Genomic DNA, 17,714 nt, shown 5'->3' with positions numbered 1-17,714 from the left:
CACCAGAGCAGCCAGGCCGTCCCAGACGAACGGTGTGTCCTTAGAGAGACGGTCCACGTGACAGCGTATAATTAACCGCCTCTTTGATATGCTGAGGTTTTGCTCCTTTGCAGCTGCTACTGGAGGACGATTGAGCACGACTAAGCAGCTTCGACACCTCTCTCGTGTCCTCTTAAAGGGTATATTTATTAGAAACGATCTCAATAGTTTAGGTGGTTGAGGGCTACGCGTGTCGTGTATGTTCTCTGTACTCCCGCTATTTCAGTACTCTCTCCTGCTGTGAAGATGAAACTGAATATTGACCAATACTCAGGGCGGGACAACATTAATGATTTGAATAATATGAGCTTTTTGATGGGATCCCTGGACTTGAAGGTTCTCGTAATCCATTCTGCTGCAGGCGACATCCTGAGAACTACTGCAGGCGACAACTTAAACATTACTGTGGGCAACATCCTGAGAACTACTGCAGGCGACAATTTAAACATTACTGCAGGTGACATCCTGAGAACTACTGCAGGCGACAACTTAAACATTACTGCAGGCGACATCCTGAGAACTACTGCAGGCGACAACTTAAACATTACTGCAGGCGACATCCTGAGAACTACTGCAGGCGACAACTTAAACATTACTGCAGGCAACATCCTGAGAACTACTGCAGGCGACAACTTAAACATTACTGCAGGCGACATCCTGAGAACTACTGCAGGCGACAACTTAAACATTACTGCAGGCAACATCCTGAGAACTACTGCAGGCGACAACTTAAACATTACTGCAGGCGACATCCTGAGAACTACTGCAGGCGACAACTTAAACATTACTGCAGGCGACATCCTGAGAACTACTGCAGGCGACAACTTAAACATTACTGCAGGCAACATCCTGAGAACTACTGCAGGCGACAACTTAAACATTACTGCAGGCGACATCCTGAGAACTACTGCAGGCGACAACTTAAACATTACTGCAGGCGACATCCTGAGAACTACTGCAGGCGACAACTTAAACATTACTGTAGGCAACATCCTGACAACCAATTCAGGCAACATCCTGACAACCAATTCAGGCAACATCATGACAACCAATTCAGGCAACATCCTGCAGTAGACCACTGCAGGTGGTGTCTTAGAGAGTACTGCAGGCGACATCCTGAGGTCTGCTTCAGGACATGAGACTACTGCAGGCGACATCTTAAGAGCTTATCTTTTAGTGCAGACAGTTACTGTGTTAGACATGCTCAGGGCTACTGTGTTAGACATGCTCATGGCTACTGTGTTAGACATGCTCAGGGCTACAGTGTTAGACATGCTCATGGCTACTGTATTAGACATGCTCAGGGCTACAGTGTTAGACATGCTCATGGCTACTGTATTAGACATGCTGAGGGCTACTGTGTAGACATGCTCAGGACTACTGTGTTAGCCATGCTCAGGGCTACTGTGTTAGACATGGCCAGGGGCTACTGTGTTAGACATGCTCAGGGCTACTGTGTTAGACATGCTCAGGACTACTGTGTTAGCCATGCTCAGGGCTACTGTGTTAGACATTACCAAGGCTACTGTGTTAGACATGACCAGGGCTACTGTGTTAGACATGCTCAGGACTACAGTGTTAGCCATGCTCAGGGCTACTGTGTTAGACATGACCAGGGCTACTGTGTTAGACATGCTCAGGGCTACTGTGTTAGACATGACCAGGGCTACTGTGTTAGACATGACCAGGGCTACTGTGTTAGACATGATCAGGGCTACTGTGTTAGATATGACCAGGACTACTGTGTTAGACATGCACAGGGCTACTGTGTTAGACATGATCATGGCTACTGTGTTAGACATGCTCAGGGCTACTGTGTTAGACATGCTCAGGGCTACTGTGTTAGACATGACCAGGGCTACTGTGTTAGACATGCTCAGAGCTACTGTGTTAGACATGACCAGGGCTACTGTGTTAGACATGCTCAGGGCTACTATGTTAGACATGACCAGGGCTACTGTGTTAGACATGACCAGGGCTACTGTGTTAGACATGACCAGGGCTACTGTGTTAGACATGACCAGGGCTACTGTGTTAGACATGCTCAGGACTACTGTGTTAGCCATGCTCAGGGCTACTGTGTTAGACATGACCAGGGCTACTGTGTTAGACATGACCAGGGCTATTGTGTTAGACATGCTCAAGGGTACTGTGTTAGACATGCTCAGGGCTACTGTGTTAGACAAGACCAGGGCTACTGTGTTATGCTCAGGGCTACTGTGTTAGACATGCTCAGGGCTACTGTGTTAGACATGACCAGGGCTACTGTGTTAGACATGCTCAGGTCTACTGTGTTAGATATGACCAGGGAAACTGTGTTAGCCATGCTCAGGGCTACTGTGTTAGACATGACCAGGACTACTGTGTTAGACATGACCAGGCCTACTGTGTTAGACATGCTCAGGGCTACTGGGTTAGATATGACCAGGGCTACTGTGTTAGACATGACCAGGGCTACTGTGTTAGACATGCTCAGGGCTACTGTGTTAGACATGATCATGGCTACTGTGTTAGACATGCTCACGGCTACTGTGTTAGACATGCTCAGGGCTACTGTGTTAGACATGACCAGGGCTACTGTGTTAGACATGACCAGGGCTACTGTGTTAGACATGATCAGGGCTACTGTGTTAGATATGACCAGAACTACTGTGTTAGACATGCACAGGGCTACTGTGTTAGACATGATCATGGCTACTGTGTTAGACATGCTCAGGGCTACTGTGTTAGACATGCTCAGGGCTACTGTGTTAGACATGACCAGGGCTACTGTGTTAGACATGCTCAGGGCTACTGTGTTAGATATGACCAGGGCTACTGTGTTAGCCATGCTCAGGGCTACTGTGTTAGACATGACCAGGGCTACTGTGTTAGACATGACCAGGGCTACTGTGTTAGACATGCTCAGGGCTACTGTGTTAGACATGACCAGGGCTACTGTGTTAGACATGTTCAGGGCTACTGTGTTAGACATGATCATGGCTACTGTGTTAGACATGCTCACGGCTACTGTGTTAGACATGCTCAGGGCTACTGTGTTAGACATGACCAGGGCTACTGTGTTAGACATGCTCAGGGCTACTATGTTATACATGACCAGGGCTACTGTGTTAGACATGACCAGGGCTACTGTGTTAGACATGACCAGGGCTACTGTGTTAGACATGACCAGGGCTACTGTGTTAGACATGCTCAGGTTTACTGTGTTAGCCATGCTCAGGGCTACTGTGTTAGACATGACCAGGGCTACTGTGTTAGACATGACCAGGGCTATTGTGTTAGACATGCTCAAGGGTACTGTGTTAGACATGCTCAGGGCTACTGTGTTAGACAAGACCAGGGCTACTGTGTTATGCTCAGGGCTACTGTGTTAGACATGCTCAGGGCTACTGTGTTAGACATGACCAGGGCTACTGTGTTAGACATGCTCAGGTCTACTGTGTTAGATATGACCAGGGAAACTGTGTTAGCCATGCTCAGGGCTACTGTGTTAGACATGACCAAGGCTACTGTGTTAGACATGACCAGGCCTACTGTGTTAGACATGTTCAGGGCTACTGGGTTAGATATGACCAGGGCTACTGTGTTAGACATGACCAGGGCTACTGTGTTAGACATGCTCAGGGCTACTGTGTTAGACATGATCATGGCTACTGTGTTAGACATGCTCACGGCTACTGTGTTAGACATGCTCAGGGCTACTGTGTTAGACATGACCAGGGCTACTGTGTTAGACATGCTCAGGGCTACTGTGTTAGACATGCTCACGGCTACTGTGTTAGACATGCTCAGGGCTACTGTGTTAGACATGACCAGGGCTACTGTGTTAGACATGCTCAGGGCTACTGTATTAGACATGCTCAGGGCTACTGTGTTAGACATGATCATGACTACTGTGTTAGACATGCTCAGGGCAACTATGTTAGACATGACCAGGGCTACTGTGTTAGACATGACCAGGGCTACTGTGTTAGACAAGACCAGGGCTACTGTGTTAGTCATGCTCAGGGCTACTGTGTTAGACATGCTCAGGACTACTGTGTTAGCCATGCTCAGGGCTACTGTGTTAGACTTGATCAGGGCTACTGTGTTAGACATGCTCAGGGCTACTGTGTTAGACATGACCAGGGCTACTGTGTTAGACATGACCAGGGCTACTGTGTTAGACATGATCAGGGCTACTGTGTTAGATATGACCAGGACTACTGTGTTAGACATGCACAGGGCTACTGTGTTAGACATGATCATGGCTACTGTGTTAGACATGCTCAGGGCTACTGTGTTAGACATGCCCAGGGCTACTGTGTTAGACATGACCAGGGCTACTGTGTTAGACATGCTCAGGGCTACTGTGTTAGATATGACCAGGGCTACTGTGTTAGCCATGCTCAGGGCTACTGTGTTAGACATGACCAGGGCTACTGTGTTAGACATGACCAGGGCTACTGTGTTAGACACGCTCAGGGCTACTGTGTTAGATATGACCAGGGCTACTGTGTTAGACATGTTCAGGGCTACTGTGTTAGACATGATCATGGCTACTGTGTTAGACATGCTCACGGCTACTGTGTTAGACATGCTCAGGGCTACTGTGTTAGTCATGACCAGGGCTACTGTGTTAGACATGCTCAGGGCTACTATGTTAGACATGACCAGGGCTACTGTGTTAGACATGACCAGGGCTACTGTGTTAGACATGACCAGGGCTACTGTGTTAGACATGACCAGGGCTACTGTGTTAGACATGCTCAGGACTACTGTGTTAGCCATGCTCAGGGCTACTGTGTTAGACATGACCAGGGCTACTGTGTTAGACATGACCAGGGCTATTGTGTTAGACATGCTCAAGGGTACTGTGTTAGACATGCTCAGGGGTACTGTGTTAGACAAGACCAGGGCTACTGTGTTATGCTCAGGGCTACTATGTTAGACATGCTCAGGGCTACTGTGTTAGACATGACCAGGGCTACTGTGTTAGACATGCTTAGGTCTACTGTGTTAGATATGACCAGGGAAACTGTGTTAGCCATGCTCAGGGCTACTGTGTTAGACATGACCAGGCCTACTGTGTTAGACATGCTCAGGGCTACTGGGTTAGATATGACCAGGGCTACTGTGTTAGACATGATCATGACTACTGTGTTAGACCTGCTCAGGGCTACTATGTTAGACATGACCAGGGCTACTGTGTTAGACATGACCAGGGCTACTGTGTTAGACATGCTCAGGGCTACTGTGTTAGACATGATCATGGCTACTGTGTTAGACATGCTCACGGCTACTGTGTTAGACATGCTCAGGGCTACTGTGTTAGACATGACCAGGGCTACTGTGTTAGACATGCTCAGGGCTACTGTGTTAGACATGCTCACGGCTACTGTGTTAGACATGCTCAGGGCTACTGTGTTAGACATGACCAGGGCTACTGTGTTAGACATGCTCAGGGCTACTGTATTGGACATGCTCAGGGCTACTGTGTTAGACATGATCATGACTACTGTGTTAGACATGCTCAGGGCTACTATGTTAGACATGACCAGGGCTACTGTGTTAGACATGACCAGGGCTACTGTGTTAGACAAGACCAGGGCTACTGTGTTAGTCATGCTCAGGGCTACTGTGTTAGACATGCTCAGGACTACTGTGTTAGCCATGCTCAGGGCTACTGTGTTAGACATGACCAGGGCTACTGTGTTAGACATGACCAGGGCTATTGTGTTAGACATGCTCAAGGCTACTGTGTTAGACATGCTCAGGTCTACTGTGTTAGACATGACCAGGGCTACTGTGTTAGACATGACCAGGGCTACTGTGTTAGACAAGCTCAGGGCTACTGTGTTAGATATGACCAGGGCTACTGTGTTAGACATGCTCAGGGCTACTGTATTAGACATGATCATGGCTACTGTGTTACACATGCTCAGGGCTACTGTGATAGACATGGCCAGGGCTACTGTGTTAGACATGACCAGGGCTACTGTGTTAGACATGCTCAGGGCTACTGTGTTAGACATGCTCAGGGCTACTGTGTTAGATATGACCAGGGCTACTGTGTTAGACATGCTCAGGGCTACTGTGTTAGACATGCTCAGGGCTACTGTGTTAGACATGTTCATGGCTACAATGTTAGACATGCTCAGGGCTACTGTGTTAGACATGACCAGGGTTACTGTGTTAGACATGCTCAGGGCTACTGTGTTAGACATGCTCAGGGCTTCTGTGTTAGACATGCTCAGGGCTGCTGAGGAAGACAGTCAGAGGATTACTGAGGAAGACAGTCAGAGGGCTGCTGAGGAAGACAGTCAGAGGACTACTGAGGAAGACAATCAGAGGGCTGCTGAGGAAGACAGTCAGAGGCCTGCTGAGGAAGACAGCCAGAGGAGTACTGAGGAAGACAGTCAGAGGACTATTGAGGAAGACAGTCAGAGGGCTGCTGAGGAAGACAGTCAGAGGCCTGCTGAGGAAGACAGTCAGAGGACTACTGAGGAAGACAGTCAGAGGACTACTGAGGAAGACAGTCAGAGGGCTACTGAGGAAGACAGTCAGAGATCTACTGAGGAAGACAGTCAGAGGACTACTGAGGAAGACAGTCAGAGGGCTACTGAGGAAGACAATTAGAGATCTACTGAGGAAGACAGTCAGAGGGCTACTGAGGAAGACAGTCAGAGGGCTACTGAGGAAGACAGTCAGAGATCTACTGAGGAAGACAGTCAGAGGGCTACTGAGGAAGACAGAGTGAGGACTACTGAGGAAGACAGTCAGAGATCTACTGAGGAAGACAGTCAGAGATCTACTGAGGAAGACAGTCAGAGGACTACTGAGGAAGACAGTCAGAGGGCTACTGAGGAAGACAGTCAGAGGACTACTGAGGAAGACAGTCAGAGATCTACTGAGGAAGACAGTCAGAGGACTACTGAGGAAGACAGTCAGAGGGCTACTGAGGAAGACAGTCAGAGATCTACTGAGGAAGACAGTCAGAGGGCTACTGAGGAAGACAGTCAGAGATCTACTGAGGAAGACAGTCAGAGGCCTGCTGAGGAAGACAGTCAGAGGCCTGCTGAGGAAGACAGTCAGAGGACTACTGAGGAAGACAGTCAGAGATCTACTGAGGAAGACGTACAGAGGCCTTTGTTATAATGCATCATGAAGGAGACAGTATGAATCATCCTGAACACGAAGTAAGCTTCAGGCGGGCCTGACCTAGTACTATTATACTATGGGAAATTATACCGGTAATTAGTTTATAAGCTAATTTAACTTGGAAGTCATTAAAAAAGATAATTTCCCATACTATAACTTTTACTGTGATCTTTAATCAATATTATGAGCCCCTTAAGTGTTATTTAAGAGAACTTGCTAGATAAATTAAATTAGAGTCCTATTTTGTTCTATATAAAAGTTTTAATAAATACTTGTATGGTAAAATACAATTATAAATGCTTTCGTTATTATCACCGCTATCATTTAATTATTGTTAGATTCAACATGTAACAACTTTTAACAAACCTCATTATCTCCAATATTTATTGTAAATAATAATGTTGCTTTGATATTGTTTACTGTTTTATGTCAGGTACAGAGTAGAACAATCATTAATACATAACGTTGAAGAAAAATATATTTGTCAATGCTCGAATGGAATCAACGAAAACAGTTCATGAAAGACAACTGCCATGGGTCGCCAAGGCAACACGGGCAGCATAGTTGTTGACTACAGTGACTGTGGCAACACTGACAGCATAGTGGTACACTACAGTGACTATGGCAACACTGACAGCATAGTGGTTGACTACACTGAATGTGACAACACAGGCAGCATAATGGTTGACTACAGTGACTATGTCAACACTGAGAGCATAGTGGTAGACTACAGTGCCTGTGTCAACATTGGCAGCATAGTGGTTGACTTCAGTGACTGTGGCAACATTGGCAGCATAATAGTTGACTACAGTGATTGTGGCAACACTGGCAGCAACACATGCAGCATAGTGGTTGACTACAGTGACTGTGTCAAAACAGGCAGCATAGTGGTTGACTACAGTGATTGTTGCAACACTAGCAGCAACACAGGCAGCATAGTGGTTAACTACAGTGACTGTGGCCACACTGGCAGCATAGTGGCAGACTAGAGTGACTGTGGCCACACTGGTAGCAACACTGGCAGCATAGTGATAGACTACAGTGACTGTGAACACACTGCAGAAACACTGGCAGCATTGTGGTTGACTACAGTGACTGTGGCCACACTGACAGCAACACTGGCAGCATAGTAGTTGACTACAGTGACTGTGTCAACACTGGCAGCAAAGTGGTTGACTACAGTGACTGTGTCAACACTGGCAGCATAGTGGTTGACTACAGTGACTGTGGAAACACTGGCAGCTTAGTGGTAGACTACAGTGACTGTGGTCACACTGGCAGCAACACTGGCAGCACAGTGGTTGACTACAGTGACTGTGGCCACACTGGCAGCATAGTGAATGACTACAGTGACTGTGGCAACACTGGCAGCATAAAGGATGACTACAGTGACTGTGGCAACACTGGCAGCATAATGGTTGACTACAGTGACTGTGGCAACACTGACAGCGTAGTTATTGACTGCAGTGACTTTGGCAACACTCGCAGCATAGTAGTTGACTACGGTGACTGTGGCCACACTGGCAGCAACACTGGTACCATAGTGGTTGACTACAGTGATTGTGGTAACACTGGCAGCATAGTGGTTGACTACATTGATTGTGGTAACACTGGCAGCATAGTAGTTGACTACAGTGATTGTGGCAACACAAACAGTATAATAGTAGACCACAGAGACTATAACAACACTGGCAGCATAGTGGTTGACTACAGAGACTGAGACAACACAAGCAGCAAAAGAGTTGACTACAGAGACTGTGGCAACACTGGCAGCATTGTGGTAGACTTCAGTGACTGTGGAAAAACTGGCAGCATAGAAGTAGACTACAGTCACTGTGGCAACACCGGCAGCATAATGGTTGACTACAGTGACTGTGGCAACACTGGCAGCATTTTGGTAGAATACAGTGACTGTGGCAACACTGGTAGCATAAATGTTGACTACAGTGACTGTGGCAACACTGGCAGCATTGTGGTAGACTACAATGACTGTGGCCACAATGACAGCAACACTGGCAGCATAGTAAGTTGACTACAGTGACTGTGTCAACACTGGCAGCATAGTGGTTGACTACAGTTACTGTGTCAACACTGGCAGCATAGTGGTTGACTACAGTGACTGTGGAAACACTGGCAGTTTAGTGGTAGACTACAGTAACTGTGGCAACACTGGCAACATAAAGGATGACTACAGTGACTGTGGCAACACTGGCAGCATAATGGTTGACTACAGTGACTGTGGAAACACTGACAGCCTAGTTGTTGACTACATTGACTTTGACAACACTCTCAGCATAGTAGTTGACTACAGTGACTGTGGCCACACTGGCAGCAACACTGGTAGCATAGTGGTTGACTACAGTGACTGTGGCAACACTGGCAGCATAGTGGTTGACTACGGTGAATGTGGCTACACTGGCAAAATAATGTTTGTCTACAGTGACTGTGGCAACACTGGCATCATAGTGGTTGACTACAGAGACTATGGCAACACTGGCAGCATAGTGTTTGACTACAGAGACTATGGCAACACTGGCAGCATAGTGGTTGACTACAGTGACAGTGGCAACACTGGCAGCAACACAGGCAGCATAGTGGTTGACTACAGAGACTCTGGCAACACTGGCAGCAAAACAGGCAGCATTGAGGGTTGACTACAGTACTGTGGCAACAATTGCAGCAACACTGGCAGCATAGTGGTTGACTACAGAGACTGTGGCAACAGAAGCAGTATAATGGTTGACTACAGAGACTGTGGCCACACTGGCAGCATAGTGGTTGACTACAGTGACTGTGGCAACACTGGTAGCATAATGGTTAACTACAGAGACAATGGCAACACTGGCAGCATAGTGGTTGACTACAGTGACTGTGGCAACACTGGCAGCATAGTGTTTGATTAGAGTGACTCTGTCAACACTAGAAGCATAGTGGTTGACAACAGTGACTGTGGCACCACTTGCAGCAACACTGGCAGCATAGTGGTAGTCTACAGAGACTGTGGCAACACTGGTAGCATAGTGGTTGACTACAGTGACTGTGGCAACACTGGCAGCATAATGGTTGACTACAATGACTGTGTCAACACTAGCAGCATAGTGGTTGACTACAGAGACTGTGGCAACACTGGCAGCAACATAGGCAGCATTGTTATTGACTACAGTACTGTGCCAACAATTGCAGCAACACTGACAGCAATACTGGCAGAATAGTGGTTGACTGCAGAGACTGTGGCAACGGTAGCAGCATAATGGTTGACTACAGTGACTGTGGCTACACTGGCAGCATTGTGGTAGACTATAATGTCTGTAGGAGCAGTGGCAGCACTGTGATAGACTATAGTGACTCTTGCAACACTGGCAGCATATTGGTAGACTATAGTGACTGTGGAAACACTGGCAGCAACAATGGCTGCATAATTGTTGACTACAGAGACTATGGCATCACTGGCAGCATTGTGGTTGACTACAGTGACAGTGGCAACACTGGTAGCAAAATAGGCAGCATAGTGGTTAACTACAGAGATTGTGGCAACACTGGCCGCAACACAGGCAGCATAGTTGTTGACTACAGTGATTGTGGCCACAATGGCAGCAACACTGGCAGCATAGTGGTTGACTACAGAGACTGAGGCAACACAAGCAGCAAAAGGCATGACTATAGAGACTGTGGCAACACTGGCAGTATTGTGGTAGACTACAGTGACTTTGGCAACTCTGGCAACATAATGGTTGACTACAGTGACTGTGGCAACACTGTCAGCATTGTGGAAGACTACAGTGACTGTGGCAACACTGGCAGCATAATAGGAGACAACAGAGACTGTGGCAACACTGGCAGAAACTGGCAGCATCGTGGTTGACTACAGAGACTATTACAACACTGGTAGCATAGTGATTGACTACAGTGACAACACTGGCAGCAAAACAGGCAGCATAGTGGTTGACTACAGAGACTGTGGCAACACTGGCAGCAAAACAGGCCGCATAGTGGTTCACTACAGAGACTGTGGCAACACTGGCAGCAAATGGGTTGGCTACAGAGACTGTGGCAACACTGGCGGCATAATGGTTAACTACAGTGACATAGCAACAATGGCAGCATAGAGGTTGACTACAGTGACTGTGGCAACACTGGCAGCACAGTGGTTGACTACAGTGACTGTGTGAACACTAGCAGTATAGTGATTGACTACTGTGACTGTGGCAACACTGGCAGGAACACTGGCAGCATAATGGTAGACTACAGAGACTGAGGCAACACTGGTAGCATAGTGGTTGACAACAGTGACTGTAGCAACAATGGCAGCATAGTGGTTAACCACAGTGACTCTGTCAACACTAGCAGTATAGCGGTTAACTACATTGACTGTGGTAACACTGGCAGCAGAGTGGTTGGCTACAGAGACTGTGGCAACCCTGACGGCATAATGGTTAACTACAGTGACTGTGGGAACAAAGGCAGCATAATGGTCGACTACAAAGACTGTGGCAACACTGGCATCAACACTGGCAGCATAATGGTAGACTACAGAGACTGAGGCAACACTGGTAGCATAGTGGTTGACAACAGTGACTGTAGCAACAATGGCAGCATAGTGGTTAACCACAGTGACTCTGTCAACACTAGCAGTATAGCGGTTGACTACATTGACTGTGGTAACACTGGCAGCAGAGTGGTTGGCTACAGAGACTGTGGCAACCCTGACGGCATAATGGTTAACTACAGTGACTGTGGGAACAAAGGCAGCATAATGGTCGACTACAAAGACTGTGGCAACACTGGCATCAACACTGGCAGCATAATGGTAGACTACAGAGACTGAGGCAACACTGGTAGCATAGTGGTTGACAACAGTGACTGTAGCAACAATGGCAGCATAGTGGTTAACCACAGTGACTCTGTCAACACTAGCAGTATAGCGGTTGACTACATTGACTGTGATAACACTGGCAGCAGAGTGGTTGGCTACAGTGAATGTAGCAACACTGGCATCAACACAAGCAGCATATTGGTTGACTACAGAGACTGTGGCAACACTGACGGCATAATGGTTAACTACAGTGACTGTGGGAAGAAAGGCAGCATAATGGTCGACTACAAAGACTGTGGCAACACTGGCATCAACACTGGCAGCATAGTGGTAGACTATAGAGACTGTGGTAACACTGGTAGCATAGTGGTTCACTACAGTGCCTGTAGCAACACTGGCGGCATAGTGGTTGACTACCGTGACTATGTCAACACAAGCAGCATAATCGTTGACAACAGTGACTGTGGCAACACTGGCAGCATTGTGGTAGACTACAGTGACTGTCGCAATACTGGCAGAATAATGGTAGACTACAGTGACTGTGCCAACAATAGCAACAACACTGGCAGCAACACTGGCAGCATCACTGGCCGCATAGTGGGTGACTACAGAGACTGTGGCAACACAAGCAGTATAATGGTTGACTACAGAGACTGTAGCAACATTGACAGCATAGAGGTAGACTACAGTGTGTGTGGCAACACTGACCGCATAATGGTTGACTACAGTGACTGTGGCAACACTGGAAGCATTGTGGTAGTCTACAGTGACTGTGGCAACACTGGCAGCATAGTGGTAGACTACAGTGACTGTCGCAACACTTGCAGCATTGTGGTAGACTATATTGACTAGGGAAACTCTGGCAGGATTGTGGTAGACTACAGTGACTGTGGAAACACTGGCAGCATAATGGTTGACTACAGACACTGTGGCAACACTGGCAGCATTGTGGTAGACTACTAAGAATAAGGAGACACTGGAAGCATGGTGGTTGACTACAGTGACTGTGGCAACACTGGCAGCACAGTGGTTGATTACAGTAACTCTGTCAACACTAGCAGTATAGTGATTGACTACTGTGACTGTGGCAACACTGGCAGGAACACTGGCAGCATAATGGTTGACTACAATGACTGTGTCAACACTAGCAGCATAGTGGTTGACTACAGAGACTGTGGCAACACTGGCAGCAACATAGGCAGCATTGTTATTGACTACAGTACTGTGCCAACAATTGCAGCAACACTGACAGCAACACTGGCAGAATAGTGGTTGACTGCAGAGACTGTGGCAACGGTAGCAGCATAATGGTTGACTACAGTGACTGTGGCTACACTGGCAGCATTGTGGTAGACTATAATGTCTGTAGGAGCAGTGGCAGCACTGTGGTAGACTATAGTGACTCTTGCAACACTGGCAGCATATTGGTAGACTATAGTGACTGTGGAAACACTGGCAGCAACAATGGCTGCATAATTGTTGACTACAGAGACTATGGCATCACTGGCAGCATTGTGGTTGACTACAGTGACAGTGGCAACACTGGTAGCAAAATAGGCAGCATAGTGGTTAACTACAGAGATTGTGGCAACACTGGCCGCAACACAGGCAGCATAGTTGTTGACTACAGTGATTGTGGCCACAATGGCAGCAACACTGGCAGCATAGTGGTTGACTACAGAGACTGAGGCAACACAAGCAGCAAAAGGCATGACTATAGAGACTGTGGCAACACTGGCAGTATTGTGGTAGACTACAGTGACTTTGGCAACTCTGGCAACATAATAGTTGTCTACAGTGACTGTGGCAACACTGTCAGCATTGTGGAAGACTACAGTGACTGTGGCAACACTGGCAGCATAATAGGAGACAACAGAGACTGTGGCAACACTGGCAGAAACTGGCAGCATCGTGGTTGACTACAGAGACTATTACAACACTGGTAGCATAGTGATTGACTACAGTGACAGTGACAACACTGGCAGCAAAACAGGCAGCATAGTGGTTGACTACAGAGACTGTGGCAACACTGGCAGCAAAACAGGCCGCATAGTGGTTCACTACAGAGACTGTGGCAACACTGGCAGCAAATGGGTTGGCTACAGAGACTGTGGCAACACTGGCGGCATAATGGTTAACTACAGTGACATGGCAACAATGGCAGCATAGAGGTTGACTACAGTGACTGTGGCAACACTGGCAGCACAGTGGTTGACTACAGTGACTGTGTGAACACTAGCAGTATAGTGATTGACTACTGTGACTGTGGCAACACTGGCAGGAACACTGGCAGCATAATGGTAGACTACAGAGACTGAGGCAACTCTGGTAGCATAGTGGTTGACAACAGTGACTGTAGCAACAATGGCAGCATAGTGGTTAACCACAGTGACTCTGTCAACACTAGCAGTATAGCGGTTAACTACATTGACTGTGGTAACACTGGCAGCAGAGTGGTTGGCTACAGAGACTGTGGCAACCCTGACGGCATAATGGTTAACTACAGTGACTGTGGGAACAAAGGCAGCATAATGGTCGACTACAAAGACTGTGGCAACACTGGCAGCATAATGGTAGACTACAGAGACTGAGGCAACACTGGTAGCATAGTGGTTGACAACAGTGACTGTAGCAACAATGGCAGCATAGTGGTTAACCACAGTGACTCTGTCAACACTAGCAGTATAGCGGTTGACTACATTGACTGTGGTAACACTGGCAGCAGAGTGGTTGGCTACAGAGACTGTGGCAACCCTGACGGCATAATGGTTAACTACAGTGACTGTGGGAACAAAGGCAGCATAATGGTCGACTACAAAGACTGTGGCAACACTGGCATCAACACTGGCAGCATAATGGTAGACTACAGAGACTGAGGCAACACTGGTAGCATAGTGGTTGACAACAGTGACTGTAGCAACAATGGCAGCATAGTGGTTAACCACAGTGACTCTGTCAACACTAGCAGTATAGCGGTTGACTACATTGACTGTGGTAACACTGGCAGCAGAGTGGTTGGCTACAGAGACTGTGGCAACCCTGACGGCATAATGGTTAACTACAGTGACTGTGGGAACAAAGGCAGCATAATGGTCGACTACAAAGACTGTGGCAACACTGGCATCAACACTGGCAGCATAATGGTAGACTACAGAGACTGAGGCAACACTGGTAGCATAGTGGTTGACAACAGTGACTGTAGCAACAATGGCAGCATAGTGGTTAACCACAGTGACTCTGTCAACACTAGCAGTATAGCGGTTGACTACATTGACTGTGATAACACTGGCAGCAGAGTGGTTGGCTACAGTGAATGTAGCAACACTGGCATCAACACAAGCAGCATATTGGTTGACTACAGAGACTGTGGCAACACTGACGGCATAATGGTTAACTACAGTGACTGTGGGAACAAATGCAGCATAATAGTCGACTACAAAGACTGTGGCAACACTGGCATCAACACTGGCAGCATAGTGGTTGACTATAGAGACTGTGGTAACACTGGTAGCATAGTGGTTGACTACAGTGACTGTAGCAACACTGGCGGCATAGTGGTTGACTACCGTGACTATGTCAACACTAGCAGCATAATCGTTGACAACAGTGACTGTGGCAACACTGGCAGCATTGTGGTAGACTACAGTGACTGTCGCAATACTGGCAGAATAATGGTAGACTACAGTGACTGTGCCAACAATAGCAACAACACTGGCAGCAACACTGGCAGCATCACTGGCCGCATAGTGGGTGACTACAGAGACTGTGGCAACACAAGCAGTATAATGGTTGACTACAGAGACTGTAGCAACATTGGCAGCATAGAGGTAGACTACAGTGTGTGTGGCAACACTGACCGCATAATGGTTGACTACAGTGACTGTGGCAACACTGGAAGCATTGTGGTAGTCTACAGTGACTGTGGCAACACTGGCAGCATAGTGGTAGACTACAGTGACTGTCACAACACTTGCAGCATTGTGGTAGACTATATTGACTAGGGAAACTCTGGCAGGATTGTGGTAGATAGACTACAGTGACTGTGGAAACACTGGCAGCATAATGCTTGACTACAGAGACTGTGGCAACACTGGCAGCATTGTGGTAGACTACTGAGAATGTGGAGACACTGGAAGCATGGTGGTTGACTACAGTGACTGTGGCAACACTGGCAGCATAGTGGTTGATTACAGTGACTCTGTCAACACTAGATGCATAGTGGTTGACTACAGTGACTGTGGTTACACTGGCAGAATAGTGGTTGACAACAGTGACTGTGGCAACACTGGCATTATACTGGTTGACTACAGAGACTGTGGCATCACTAGCAGCAACACTGGCAGCAACACTGGCAGCATAGTGTTTGACTACAGAGACTATGGCAACACTGGCAGCATAATGGTTGACTACAGTGACAGTGGCAACACTGGCAGCAACACAGGCAGCATAGTGGTTGACTACAGAGATTGTGGCAACACTAGCTGCAACACAGGCAGCATAGTGGTTTACTACAGTCACTGTGGCAACAATGGCAGCAACACAGGCAGCATAGTGGTTGACTACAGAGACTGTGGCAACACTGGCAGCAACACAGGCAGCATTGAGGCTGACTACCGTACTGTGGCATCACTAGCAGCAACACTGGCAGCATAGTGTTTGACTACAGAGACTATGGCAACACTGGCAGCATAATGGTTGTCTACAGTGACTGTGGCAACACTGGCAGCAACACAGGCAGCATTGAGGTTGACTACCGTACTGTGGCAACAATTGCAGCAACACTGGCATCAACACTGGCAGCATATTGGTTGACTACAGAGACTGTGTCAAGAGAAGCGGCATAATGGTTGACTACAGAGACTGTGGCAACAATGGCAGCATAGTGGTTGACTACAGTGACTGTGGCAACACTGGTAGCAAAATGGTTGTCTACAGTGACTGTGGCTACACTGGCAGCATTGTGGTAGACTACAGTGACTGTAGCAACACTGGCAGTATAGTGGTAGACTACAGTGACTGTCGCTAGACTGGCAACATTGTGGTAGACTATAATGTTTGTGGGAACACTGGCAGCATTGTGGTAGACTATAATGTTTGTGGGAACACTGGCAGCATTGTCGTAGGGTACAGTAACTCTGGCAACACTGGCAGCATAAAGGTAGACTACATAGACTGTTGGAACAATGGCAGCAACACAGGCAGCATAGTGGTCGACTACAGAGATTGTGGCAACACTAGCTGCAACACAGGCAGCATAGTGGTTTACTACAGTCACTGTGGCAACAATGGCAGCATAGTGGTTGACTACAGACCCTTTGGCAACACAAGCCGCAAAAGGGTTGACTACAGAGACTATGGCAACACAAACAGCAAAAGGGTTGACTACAGTGACTCTGGCAACACTGGCAGAATAGAAGTAAACTACAGTGACTGTGGCAACACTGGCAGCATAGTGGTTGATTACAGTGACTGTCAACACTAGAAGCATAGTGGTTGACTACAGTGACTGTGGCTACACTGGCCGAATAGTGGATGACTACAGTGACTGTGGCAACACTGGCATAATAGTTGTTTACTACAGAGACTGTGGCAACACTGGCAACAACACTGGCAGCATAGTGTTTGACTGCAGAGACTATGGCAACAATGGCAGCTTAGTGGTTGATTACAGTGACAGTGGCAACTCTGGCAGCAACACAGGCAGCATAGTGGTTGAATACAA

The 17,714-nt window shown here is 47.5% G+C and overlaps 7 protein-coding genes across 7 annotated transcripts; 2 read left to right on the top strand and 5 right to left on the bottom strand.

Moving 5' to 3' along the window:
* Nucleotides 1-285: 285 nt before the first annotated feature.
* Nucleotides 286-1,113, top strand: LOC138362891 (ice nucleation protein-like). Its single transcript, XM_069321467.1, has one exon. It carries the CDS (start codon nt 286-288, stop codon nt 1,111-1,113), a length of 828 nt encoding a protein of 275 aa, XP_069177568.1.
* A 92-nt stretch (nt 1,114-1,205) lies between these two features.
* LOC138362890 (placenta-expressed transcript 1 protein-like) lies at nt 1,206-3,325 on the bottom strand. Its single transcript, XM_069321466.1, has 2 exons — nt 3,132-3,325; nt 1,206-1,419 (listed from the first exon to the last, which is right to left on the bottom strand). Exons 1-2 carry the CDS (start codon nt 3,323-3,325, stop codon nt 1,206-1,208), a joined length of 408 nt encoding a protein of 135 aa, XP_069177567.1.
* Nucleotides 3,326-6,099: 2,774 nt separating this feature from the next.
* Nucleotides 6,100-7,176, top strand: LOC123751389 (RNA-binding protein 12B-like). The gene is made up of 2 exons (XM_069321465.1): nt 6,100-6,628; nt 6,674-7,176. Exons 1-2 carry the CDS (start codon nt 6,100-6,102, stop codon nt 7,174-7,176), a joined length of 1,032 nt encoding a protein of 343 aa, XP_069177566.1.
* Nucleotides 7,177-10,336: 3,160 nt separating this feature from the next.
* On the bottom strand, nt 10,337-11,032 carry LOC138362889 (antifreeze protein Maxi-like). The gene has a single exon (XM_069321464.1). It carries the CDS (start codon nt 11,030-11,032, stop codon nt 10,337-10,339), a length of 696 nt encoding a protein of 231 aa, XP_069177565.1.
* A 2,174-nt stretch (nt 11,033-13,206) lies between these two features.
* LOC138362888 (antifreeze protein Maxi-like) lies at nt 13,207-13,902 on the bottom strand. Its single transcript, XM_069321463.1, has one exon. The coding sequence runs from the start codon at nt 13,900-13,902 to the stop codon at nt 13,207-13,209; it is 696 nt and encodes a 231-aa protein (XP_069177564.1).
* A 228-nt stretch (nt 13,903-14,130) lies between these two features.
* LOC138362887 (uncharacterized) lies at nt 14,131-15,854 on the bottom strand. The gene is made up of 2 exons (XM_069321462.1): nt 15,850-15,854; nt 14,131-15,652 (listed from the first exon to the last, which is right to left on the bottom strand). The coding sequence occupies exons 1-2, from the start codon at nt 15,852-15,854 to the stop codon at nt 14,131-14,133; spliced, it is 1,527 nt and encodes a 508-aa protein (XP_069177563.1).
* An 888-nt stretch (nt 15,855-16,742) lies between these two features.
* On the bottom strand, nt 16,743-17,480 carry LOC138362886 (antifreeze protein Maxi-like). The gene has a single exon (XM_069321461.1). It carries the CDS (start codon nt 17,478-17,480, stop codon nt 16,743-16,745), a length of 738 nt encoding a protein of 245 aa, XP_069177562.1.
* Nucleotides 17,481-17,714: the final 234 nt, after the last annotated feature.

The sequence above is a fragment of the Procambarus clarkii genome, chromosome 9 (genome assembly GCF_040958095.1).
Source record: "Procambarus clarkii isolate CNS0578487 chromosome 9, FALCON_Pclarkii_2.0, whole genome shotgun sequence".
Classification (NCBI taxonomy): Eukaryota; Metazoa; Arthropoda; class Malacostraca; order Decapoda; family Cambaridae; genus Procambarus; species Procambarus clarkii.
The sequence above is the reverse complement of the archived record's forward strand: the minus strand, read 5'-3'. Positions and strand labels throughout refer to the sequence as shown.